This window comes from Amborella trichopoda, chromosome 13 (assembly GCF_054954075.1).
Source record: "Amborella trichopoda isolate Santa Cruz 75 chromosome 13, AtrichopodaSantaCruz75HAP2 v2.0, whole genome shotgun sequence".
NCBI lineage: Eukaryota > Viridiplantae > Streptophyta > Magnoliopsida > Amborellales > Amborellaceae > Amborella > Amborella trichopoda.
This window is the reverse complement of record NC_142348.1, coordinates 48,905,591-48,917,872: the sequence shown is the minus strand read 5'-3', so window position 1 is coordinate 48,917,872 and position 12,282 is coordinate 48,905,591. Positions and strand designations below refer to the sequence as shown.

At 36.4% G+C, this 12,282-nt stretch overlaps 1 protein-coding gene across 1 annotated transcript; it reads right to left on the bottom strand.

The window, feature by feature from the left end:
- Nucleotides 1-4,984: 4,984 nt before the first annotated feature.
- Nucleotides 4,985-11,350, bottom strand: LOC18446035 (putative transcription factor KAN4). Its single transcript, XM_006856161.4, has 6 exons — nt 10,271-11,350; nt 9,858-9,934; nt 9,669-9,705; nt 9,322-9,451; nt 5,716-5,803; nt 4,985-5,275 (listed from the first exon to the last, which is right to left on the bottom strand). The coding sequence occupies exons 1-6, from the start codon at nt 10,746-10,748 to the stop codon at nt 5,078-5,080; spliced, it is 1,008 nt and encodes a 335-aa protein (XP_006856223.1). The 5' UTR covers nt 10,749-11,350; the 3' UTR covers nt 4,985-5,077.
- Nucleotides 11,351-12,282: the final 932 nt, after the last annotated feature.

The window sequence follows — 12,282 nt, the reverse complement described above, 5'->3', positions numbered from 1 at the left end:
TATATATATATATAGATATCTATGGGAAAAGTTTATATAAGGTTGGGTTGCAACCTTAAAATGTAGAATCACATGTGCACCTCAAAAATCTATCGAAAATATTGTTTTAATTTTGAAAAAATACTCTAATCGATCATCTCGACATCGAGATGTATGAAGATGAAAAAAAGGTTTTTGAGTCCCGAAAATAGTGCATCTTGTAACACATTATCTAGACCATCCATTTTCAAGATTTTCATATATTTATAGATTTACTTAATTTTAGCCATTTTTGGAATTTAAAATTTTTTAATTAGGTATGAAAATAGATTTTAAGATAATACTAAGAATTTTTTACAACAAAATTACTGATAAAATTTTAAGGTGAGCCTTAATTGGATTGTTTAAGGTTGCAACCTTATAGAAACCGCACCCTCTATATATATGGGAAAAGATGGGATTAACCCACTAGCTCATATGAACATATAAGCGCAATGTCTCAGATTGAATCTGGGCCGATCTTATGATCACGGGTGTCTGGTATTGTTTAAATTTTACTTTTTTTTCTTTTAAAAATCCAAATCACTTAAAATTTTAGGCGTGTGTTCATCAAAAATAGGCGAATCTTCTAAAAATATCAAAAAAATATTCTACATGAAATAAATTAACCAAAAGATCCCCAAAATATTCTGGGGTATTTTGGTCATTTTATTTTTCACGAATATTTTTTTTATATTTTTATTAAGTGTGCCTTGATGAGAAAAACAAACACCTAAATTTTAAGTTATTTGGACTTGTAGAAAAAAAACTAAAATTCAAGCACTACGGGACATCTGTGATTGACAGATCGGCCCATATTCAATCTGAGTCGTTGGGCTCATATGTTCATATGAGCTAGTGGGCTAAGCCCATCTTTTTTCATATATATAGGAAAAGTCTTAAAAATGCTTATAGGTGAAGTGCTACAGTGTTTCGCCCCTGTCACGGACATGCTATGTCTGTGATGGTTATGCCTAAAAACCGCCATGCACCTACGAGAGCCGTGGCGGTGCCTCCATATATTTTGAGTCAAATTTTTGTGAAAGAATCTCGTCACGGGATTGTTATGGCTGTGACGGATCGCCACGGACATGCAAAGTCTGTGACGGTCTTTAATACACGTTGTCTGAGAAAATCAGACCTCGCCGAGCCTATAGGCAAAAATACTGTTCACTTTCACCTATAAATATTTTGCAGTCTCTTCCATATATATATATATATATATATGGAAAAAGTTGGTGTAGGCTCACTAACCTACAACCCCATATGAGCCCAACAATCTGACAGTCACTAACCTACTTTAATTTTAATTGTTTTTCTACAAATTCAAATCATATGAAACTTTAGACATGCATTATTCTCATCAAGATATATCTGATAAAAATATGAATAAAATAATTTATAAAAATTAAATTAACCAAAATACCCCCAAATATGTCGGAGGTATTTTGGTCAATTTATTTTTTGCAAATTATTTTTTTGATATTTTTTTTGGATTTTTCTATTTTTAAAGAATGTAAGCTCAAATTTTCAAATGATTTGTATTTATATAAAAACAAAACATAAAATTCAAATAAGAAATGCTATTGTGATAATTGGATCGGCTCTGTTTGAATCTGGTCTATTGGACTCATATGTAACTGTACTCTAGTGGGTCTATGGCAATTTTTTCAACACACACACATATATATAACAATCATAAAACAAGCAAAGAACTATGTTCGTGAATATGAAAATAAAAAAGATTTCGAGTCCTAAAAACATTGTATCTTGCAACACTTTATCTGGACCGTCCATTTTCAAGATTTTCAAGTATTTATAGATTTACTTGATTTGAAATATTTTTGGAGTTTAAAATGTTATAATGGAGATGAAAATGTTGGAATATTTCTACATTAACCTATGTGGAGTTTTATGCAAACTTAGAAATGTTCCTATTTGAATTTATTAGACAAACTTATATAGTCAGTGACCGGTGGAGTCATGAAATAACTAGAACAGTGGCATTCTTTAGCTTGCCATGGATGGTGGGAAAGTATGTTGAAAGCTATCAGATTTTCTAATGGTGGGTGAAACGGGCTTAATAGGGAAAGAAACAATTTTTCAAGTACTTCAATGGTAAAAGACCTTCCTATTATTAGGCACGAATAGTCTCTTTCTTAGGACAAAAGTTGTCCCTTATTTATAAAAATCATAAGTGTACCTAAAAGTTTTATAGGCCAATTTGTATTTGGGATACATAGAAATAAAATGTCTAATGCTTTTCTTGGCAAACCAAATGCACGGGGATAGCAGATCTGAGAGCAGAAAAGTTGCCTTCGTTTAAAGAGAGAGATAGCAAAACAAGAGTAGATTATATGAAAATTGAGTATGTAAAACTGTTGTCCAATTCGAAATATGAAGAATTGTGATTTTTCGATTCTCGACTTCAACGAGTTGTGACTCTTCGATTCTCGATTTTGACAGTCATAAAATGGCTTGTCAGTCAGCATAACATACATGCAGCTGAATGCCGAAAGTCACAATGGTACAGGTTCATCCCTTACTAGTGGTGAATCCTACAAAATTGTAGTGTTCGTGAGGACCACCTCGTGGGAGTTCCCATCACCCACTATTATAATCTCTCTCCGGTGGGAAAGCACAAACTGCATCATCCAAGAAGTGCAAAGTGTATCTCAAGTGCCTTTGCGCCCACAGACACATGTGAATATGGCATGCTCTGCATAAGCAAAAGCAAAAGCAAATGCAAATGCTAGTGAAGAAGAGAACCACGGTATAAACTTCACTTTCATTTTTTCATTCATTCAATAATGTGGGACTAAAAATTTAAAGTTGAACAATAAAATAAGACAGATTAAGCTTTTCCAAATATTATGGGTTTGAACTCGTGATCCGACTAGTCGGATCGCCGAGTGGTGCTTTTACCAGTCTGGTCCAACATAAAAACTAAAGTTGATAAAAAAAATCAGCCAAAATCAATGTTTAAACGATTTTGACCAGTCAAATCAGCCGGTTTCAACTGTTTCCACCAGCTAAATAAAGTTGGAAAAAAAATGTCAATATATTTCATACTTTAACCTATTCTATTTTTTTTCTTTTCCTATTATCAAAATTTTGTCCAATCGATTTGCCCAGTACCTGGACAGATTTTGTCTAGACCAAACTCCTTATTGGTTCGGTGATCGATCTGATCCTTATAATACTCATTGCGAAGAATATTATTTTGAAATACCGAAGCAAAGACATTAATCAAAACAGGTAATGTAAAGAGAGACCAAACCATTACAAAAAGAGGCTTGCTACTGATGAAAAATTGGAATGATCTTCGGTTTCATTTTGGACTAAGTGATGGCTCTCTTGCAAAGGTTGTGGATCGATTATTGGCGTGGAGAAAGCCAGTTGAGAACAACTCGTACGAGTCAGTTTCGCTACAATCAATCATGATTGCCTACTATCGTTTCCAAACATTATCATTGTACTACCTGCAATATTGCTATTGCCAACCTTCGATGATTAATGTACTGTTGTTTGTCTTCTCGCTTTCCCTAGATTCCTTTTGATAACATTTCTCTCTCCCTGAGATGATTTACACTACTTCAGATCTAAACCCTATGAAATGAGAAACTTCATTTCATATATGATCCCTTCCATGTACTAGAAATTAGGGTTTTAAAACCCCGAATGGGGATCTGAATTGCTCACCTACTGCACTGTTCCGGACTAGCGAACCAGTAAAAATTTGGAAGAGAAATAAAATACTAGCACTAGCAATTTTTGGGTGGATACCAGATAGCCCACCTATTGATTTTGATCATTATCTGTGATTTTTTGTCTAAATCGGTATTTTCTCAAACACCAATAACAATATTTTAATAACTTTTCTCTTTATTGTCACTTATATAACTTCTCAAAATAATAAAAAAACCAGGTTTTTTCGCATCAAGTTTAAGATAATTCTATTTCTATGGATTCAAAGGCAATGTTCCACTTTAATTTGAAGTGCAGGAAAGACTCTTGCCTCTCAAGATTATTATCATCATCGAAGACTTATGACTTTATCCCAACTAATTGAGGTCAGCTACATGAATCTTGTTTCACTATTCTACAGTATCAATAGTTATATCGCGCCCTAGCATAAGTAGATAACAAAAGATTCAGGATTCATGGTAGGATATGACAAAGTTTTATACTAGCTACCTAACGTACGCAACACACCTCCTTTATCCAAGGTTGGGACAGGTTAAGGGAAAGTTTAAGGTCTCCACCCTTATTAAGCTAATAACTTTAATAATTATTTTCAAATTATCCCCTTTAATTCGACATGTCACAAAGAATACATCGTTTCATCATTCTACATTGGATTTGGCATTTCATTTTTTTGATATTAGAATGCCTGAGATTGTCTGCTTTCAAAGATAAAGTTAGTATAAGCGGCTCTCTCTCCAAATAAACGACCAAAATTGGAAGTTTGAAGAGAATATGCATGGCTGATTTCCATTTCAATCAAGATTGATGAGGTTTGCAGAATTCTTTTCTATCTTTTTTTTTTTTCCTTTTTCACACACACGTTAGATAATGATCTTTGAGCAATCGGGCATATCGAACAGTATAATCTAGATGGTACACATTAGATAACGATCTAGATGACACCAACAATGGTATGCATATTTGGCAACTTTTTTTTTTGGCACATTATGTTTTAATTTTATTTGGAGCACCTAGATGCAGTGCACATATGCCCATAATTTGGAGGCCATCAAACTCATTTAAATTTTAAAAGTAAAATGATAAAAACCTAACATGCAACTCCAGCCATCCATGTCACCTAGATTCAATTTAGACGTCTGCCTACTATTTTATATTTTATATGTCACGTGCGCACACACGCACGCACACACCCACACGCACGCACGCACACACACACACGATGTGGTTCTTGCCTAGAAGATGTGTGCTGCGACTAACATTTGCAAAAGCATGTGTATAACCTTCCCATAAGGGCAACTTTGTAAACCAGCCAAAAGACATTTACATCATGGCATTCCCAGTATGTAGACATTTAGCATTTAAGAAGTGCGAGTTCACTTGTAGTTTCTGAGTAATCATTTTGCCAACTTTCCCTTCCCAAAGTAAATTCCAAATTAGGCAATTTAGAAAGCAATCTTGAAGAAGTTAACTGTGGAGATGGATAAGAGCTGGAATGCCACTTCTCAGCTTCCTCATGATATGAATCACTAGCTTCCTTGTATTTGTCAACCTAAACCAAGAAGCACAACAACTAAGACAGTTCATATTTCCATGAACAACAATTATGACAGTAAATATTTTTGGTTTTAAATTGTAGGACAACAATCACTCTGTGTTCGTTCAATTATACGATATTATGACAGAAACAATTTTCTTGCCAATATTTATTTTTCATTAAAGAAAGGTTATAAATGTTGGTCAAAAAATATTTAGGGGTAGCAAGTTTAGAAATTTTGCTAAATTTTAGTTTGAATTGTAATCTCATATTTCAAAAACAAACTGACAACATAAAAAAGAATAGTACAATTAACATGTAGCTAAATTTTGAGTGGTGTTCCAATTTCAACAAATCGATTAAAACTCCACATCAACCTTTTAAGCAAGTGTAACGGTTTTTTGTGATATAGATTGAAAGCAGACAGAAAAAGCCCAAGGGAATATTGTTCATACCTCAACTTCTAAATTTGTATACTGGTTTGTCTCTGCTTGAGAGTAAATTGATTCATTTTCCTTTGTTAATGAGTCGAGCCAAGATCCCCTACACAGTGTAACATATACAGTAAATATTGGGAGTAAAGAGACATCAGGAAAGTGTTAACACATAAATACAAGCCAGGATAGTGTATTGTGAAGTTCAAGGGCAAATCAGTGTTGAAATGCTAAACAACCTTTCAAGAAATGACAATCAATCACATTCATCCTAATGAATTGATATTTTATATAACCGATCTGAAATATCTAGGAAAGATCATCAACTTACTTTGAAAGTAATGGAACTAGGAGATCCCATTCACTTGAAGAAAGAAACAGAATTGAATATATTCAGGGTACAAATCAATATGCATTAATATTGTGAATGATTTTGATGATTGCAAAAGAAATTAAGTTGTGCTTATTCGTAGGATATCCATAACTACTTCAATAGGACTGTTTACGAATCACAGTTCACAATGACTGACTCAGACAGATAGTCGGCACACTACCCATCGGTCAATACCAAAAACCGGTGGACTCGCCGCATTCTAAACTGTGTTACGAACTACAAGATGCAAGCATTATTCTGATACTGCCCAAACTCTTTCACAAGGTACAGCCTCTCCAATGCCACATGGATTTTGGCATAAGTTATATATAGAATTAAACTTGGAACTCAAATGCAAACAACCCAAATCCAAGTGAAATCAGTTAAATCTAATGAGTAGAAACTTTCAAGATGATGCTAAGACTGAAATAGTTATAAACCTAATTCCCCAACCATAGGAAAGCTTGCCGTGAACTGACCTTCTTGAGAAAACCATAAATTTCAATTCACATTCTTTGAAATCTTTATTAATTTGGGTAAGTACATATAATATCATGTATTTCTTTTATCACCTTTCTCTCCAACTACTGATTGTTGCTGAGTCTATTCTATAATAGGGATGGCAACGGGTTGGGTGGCCAGACCTGGACCCAGACCCTGACCCTGTACCTGAATAGTGTTCAGGTCAAAAATTTAGACCCCAACTCAACCCGTGGGGCCCAATTTTTAGACCCATTCCCAGACCCAGTTCGGGTCAACCCCTGGGGTCCAGGTCCCCTATTGTATAGCTATCTTGACACTTTGCCCTTTGGGTGCACTAGCTGAATTTAAGGGCCTTTGCATTCTAGCCCAGAAACCAAGAGTCCAAACATGCTCAACCTTCGAAGAAACTCATTGCAGCTCTCAAGAAAGCCATTGGTTAAAGCATATGCTACCACAAATGGCTCACATCTCACCTCTCTCTAGGGTTTTCCACCATGCCCATGGTTTTAGGCTATGTATTGACCTATTTCCTCAACCCTTAAACCTTCCAACAGGAGGCCTTAACAAATTCCAACACTAAACCACATTAACTTGGTAACAACATTCAGACCGCAGAATCCTATGCTTGTCCTAAAGAGCATTATATATTTCCAACACTATGAACGTCGACCCACTTCTTTTTTTTAGGGGGTATTCTTAGTACCTTCACAAGCATAAGAAATATGCGTCACTTTATAAATGACATACAATCATTGATAACTCACTCTCAGTTGTCAGATCAAGATTAAGAAGCTTTATATTTCCATGGACATATAAATGACATACAATTGAAAACAAATGGAAAGGATTTGTTTCATTTGTGCAAGCTTTTCAAGTGCGGCGGCACATAATTTAAATACGTATGGAGACACACAGTTATCCGATCTTATCCAATCTTGATCAAAAGTGAGTTAACAACAACGTCATGTATTAACTACAACATGACCGGATATCCGTCCACAATATTGTGGACAGCTTCACTCCCATCTGTCCAAATCAAGGTCAAATAGTCGGGGGGTCATCGAGCTGGTGATATAATAATCCGTGGCTGGAAACACTTGGAAGTTTCCGTTCTTTTTGGTTGCTCATTGTAACTTGCATAAACCTAATGAAAGGGAATGAATCACCCTAGTGGGGCACCTAGTGTCACAAGTAAAACGGCTATTTCCATTTGAAAGCACACCAAAACGTAAGTAAACTACTAAAGAAATAACTAAGAAAGGCTAAAAGGGCTTTGCGAAAAAGAGATGGAGTACGTTGCATAACCGACTCCACACATCCCAATGCGTTAACAGTTAAAAAACTAGTGTGAAGTCAAACGTATCAACTGGAAATAATATGCAATTGCAATTTCATACCATGAACCCATCCCAATGCATCTGAATCTATATAGAATAATTAAATGCAAAAGCAAAACCAAACTTTTCATACAAATACAGGCTTAAAAGCAAAAAAAGCCATGACGAGCAAAGGTTGTGAAAAAGGTATTAAACAAATCCTCACAGAAATATTACAAAAAGGGATTAGTGGAACATTTGCCTCTTACAATAAATAATAATGGGTTTCAAACTTTTAATGCCAAACATTCCGTGAGTGTTAATAGAGCCCATAAATTAAAAAACCAAAACGTATGCCTAATAAAAAAAATTGTTTTTCTCTATGGAAGAATAGAACCTTTTAAGCCTAAAAAAAGTGATTAAAAGAGTATACACATGAATTGATGGGTTTCAAACATAAAATCATATTAAAGAGAACCACAACTATGGGAAAGAAAAAACTTAATCTCCTTATGCTTCCAAGTGGAGAATCCATAAGAAATGAAAATCCAATTATGGGCAAGCAACATTTGTTTTTGGGTAGATCAAACTGGATTCAAACTATAGAAGTTGTGCTCAAATTTCCTTAAAGAAGCGGACTAAATAATAACAATAATCATCATCATCAGTTTTACCCTAACTAATATGATGATACATCATATTTAATTAATGATGATGGAGATAGAATCAAGTCCCTACCTTAAAATATGGCCTACAGACCACAATTCAAACCCATGGCACAATTGAAGGAGATATGTATTTACAGAAATATGTAAAATGCTGCTGTACGTTGGAGAACACAAAGGGACAAAACATTGCCTATTAATGCTAAATTTTTTGGCTTCTCTCCCTCTTGTCTCTATGGCTTAAGCATACGAATCATTACTTATCCCATCTTGAAAAAGGAAAACAATTTTCTTGGATCATTGGTTCAGCAAACGAGATCTAATATTTCAACAAACCCAATTATTTTTACTAGTTCATCGCATATTATTTAAACGAATGAGCCTACATAACAGTATAAATCCAGCAGCCCAGATCGATGGATACAAAAAAAAGAAAAGAAAAAAAAAGAAAGGCAAGCATTCAAGAGCGAAAGATCCAGAAAATGAAGGCATTGCCTATTAAAAATTTTGGGTTTTTTATTTTTTACTTTTGATTTTTGGGAGGAAGTAGGGGTCTAGAATTCACTTTTTACTTAGTTCTAAGGTTTCATAGGAGGAGTGAGATTCAACCATCAAGATCAAGCAACAAAAACACACATAATCAAAAAATCATGTCAATCAGAAACAACAAAAAGTCAAGGTAGTGCTTAGACTTTAGATAGAGAAAGGCCATTACTAAGATGGCCACATGGTCCCGTACCACCCAACTGATGAACACAGAGCGCTCATTTCTAGAGAGAGAAAGACAGACCTCGAAACTACATGTGAAGGTACGTTCTCAGAGGAGAAGAAATGGTTGGCTCTCTCTCTCAAGAAACCACCACTCTCAGGTTGAGAAACCCTTGACCTCTGCCTCAAGCCCATCTCTGTCGGCCCTTGACCTGAAACCATAATCACACAGAGCCATTGCTAGAGCTTTATCAGACACCCATCCAATAATTCCACTATAGAAAGATCTCTACAAAGTCTCCTAACCCCACATGATAGATAGTACCAGTAGATCCAAAACCAAAGAAAAGAAATGAAAAGGTAGAGAGAGGAGTGTAGAGAGAGAAAGTATGGAGGGAGAAAATGAAAGGAGGGGGAAAACCAAAATACCTGCCCCCTTGTCGGTGCTCTTCACTGTGCGATACATCTGCAAAAACACCCACACATAACAAAAAAGTCTACATTGTAAAGATTACTCAAAGATGCCATTTCGTCCTAATCCTACCCTACATAGAGGAAAAGAAAAAAAAAATTGGAAGGCCCACTGTAAATGCAGTACAACTATTAGTTTATTTTTACCTGTAAATGACTCTTGACATGGGCCAGCGTTAGATCTTTCACATTCATTAGCTCCAAAACAGACTTGGGTGTTGCTCCTGTTCAAATTTTTAGAGAGAGAGAGAGAAACAGCTTAGTTAGCTGGTTATTAAAGAAAAAGAAACAAATGGGTTCTTAGTATTATAACCTTAACATATGTAGGATGATAGAGCTTGCATACTTAGAGAGAGAAAGAAGAGAAAAAGTGGTAATTCCTGCTATTACTTAAGACTTTAAGGATCATGTAGCTTACACAGTTGGAGGAGAAAGAAGAAGGAAAAGTGGTCTTTTGACCTTAGACATAAGCATCACATAAAGGATAACCAGGAATTATGATTTAGAGAGAGAGAGAGAGAGAGAGAGAAGGGATATTTGAAGCTTAGAAATCTGCTTACTCTCGTGACCACCAAGGAGCTCGACAGCATGCACAAAGTGGGCGTGGAGCGTGGTGGTCCATCTCATCCTCGGCGCTCTCATGCTCCTCTTACTGCCACAACTCATGATCCTCGAATTCCTCTTGAAGTCCCTTCCTAAAGCTGGTAAATGGTGGTGAGATCCAAGCCCCAAAATCACGGCATCTCCATTAAAAGAATCAGTGAAAGGAAAAGAAGCATTTGGCCCTCGTCCAAGAAACTCAGAGGCCTTATCATTATCCGATGAGACCATATGCATCATCAAACGATGGTGCAGCAGAAATGGTGATTCCTGGCTATTTTCACTGCTTGTTCCAGAATTAGTGGTTGGAATATGGTCGCCTGATAATCTCGATAATGGGTGCCATGCCTCTTCAATGGCCATCTCTAGATCCATCTGAGATGGTGGGCTGATCTGTAGAGACAGATCAGGAAAGACATGCCCAGCCCTCATGTCCATTCTATTGATAGATTTTTAGAGAGAGAAAGAGAGAGTGGTGAACAGAAAGATGATAGGAGAATGTTTGTTTTGCAAAAGAGGGGATGAGAGAGAAAGAGAGTTTTAGTTTTGCAATAGAGGGGGTGTGTGTTAGAGAGAGAGAGAGAGAGAAAGAAGAGATGAATAGAGAATCGAGATACAGTAAAGTGAAGTGGGGTAAGGAGTGATTAAGTAATGATGGCAAGAAGAGTCTCATATGATTTGCATGTGTAGGTTATAGGGGTCTACAACCTTCCCTGTAGTTGAGAAGATTAAGCAGGAGTGTAAGAATAATAAATGGGAGGTGCAGCAGAAGATTGAGAGAGGGAAAGTTGCAGGTTTTGTCAATTCTGAATGCACAGGACTAAGATATAGAAATCCATAGGAGAGAGAAAGTGAGAGAAGCCTCAAGAAAGAGAGAGAATTTGTTCTCCTAGAGAGAGAAAGTGACTGATTGGGTGAATAAAGAGAAATGAAAATCCGTACTCTTTCATGGAGAGAAAGGAGAGGAGAGGAGAAGGAAGAAAAGTTGCTAATCATAGAGAGAGAAAGGACTCAAGTTTTAGATGAGAGAGAGTGTGAGTGAGAGGGACTGAAAGATGAGTAAAGGCACTAGTTGTAAAAAAGGGCCCAACTGTTCGCAATAATATCGGAAAAATCCTCCGCTAGCGCTAGATTAAAGGGAAGAAACACAAGAATGTTTGCCCCTTGTTTTCTTATCTGTTGGTGGGCCCTTCTCATCGCTATTCATTTACGGCCCAGATTTCTCTACGACTACCCTGCACACACACAATAATGCTTATCTCAACCAAAGGTCCGGATTCCCAAATCAATTAATATTAATACCAAAAGTTTATTTCTGTTCCAATCCCATTTAAGGGAGCCAACATAATGTCAAAACCTCAGGGACAAAATGGGAAGGTAGTTATAGAGACTTAGGCCTGGCAGCGCCAGGCAAGCGAGGCCCGCCCTAAAAAAGAGTAGGGTAGCTTTAGAGTTGCGCTGGCCCAGTGTTGGCCCGTTTCAGCTCGGCTGACCCTTTTTTTTTTGGCCCGGTCATGGCCCTTTAAGGCCAGGCCAGGTTGTCACTTTTATAAAAAAAAATAATAGAGAGAAGGAAATTTTAGTGAGAGAAAGCCCAGGACGTGATTGCATTAGGTCACATATGGGGATTGAGAATATATACTCCCTATAGAAACTTTTTTAGACCATCAAAAAAGGAGAGAGAGAGAGAGAAGCAATTTATAGAGAGAGAAATTCTAGTGCGAGAGAAATAATTCCTTTCGAAAAATTCTAGAGCAAGCTAATAGAGTACAAGCTAAGGAAGTGAGAGATCGGACGGGTCAGAGAATTTCTGGAGAGAGAGAGAGAGAGGGCAGAGAAATTCTAGAGAGAGAGATTTTTTTAATGGACAAGTAGGGCCTGCAGGAATTAAATGGTGTTCAGAAAGGGATCGGAATTCGATAAAACAATGGGGGCATCTTATGGCTTTCTCCCGTTTATCTCTCCTATTCAA

Excerpts from the sequence above, each read along its gene's own strand:
- LOC18446035 (XM_006856161.4), bottom strand. The coding sequence starts at position 10,748 with ATGGACATGAGGGCTGGGCATGTCTTTCCTGATCTGTCTCTACAGATC. Across the intron at positions 9,706-9,857 it reads ATGTCAAGAGTCATTTACAG|ATGTATCGCACAGTGAAGAG; the intron begins GTAAAAATAAAC and ends GTGTTTTTGCAG. Across the intron at positions 5,804-9,321 it reads CCTTCACATGTAGTTTCGAG|GGGATCTTGGCTCGACTCAT; the intron begins GTCTGTCTTTCT and ends TACACTGTGTAG.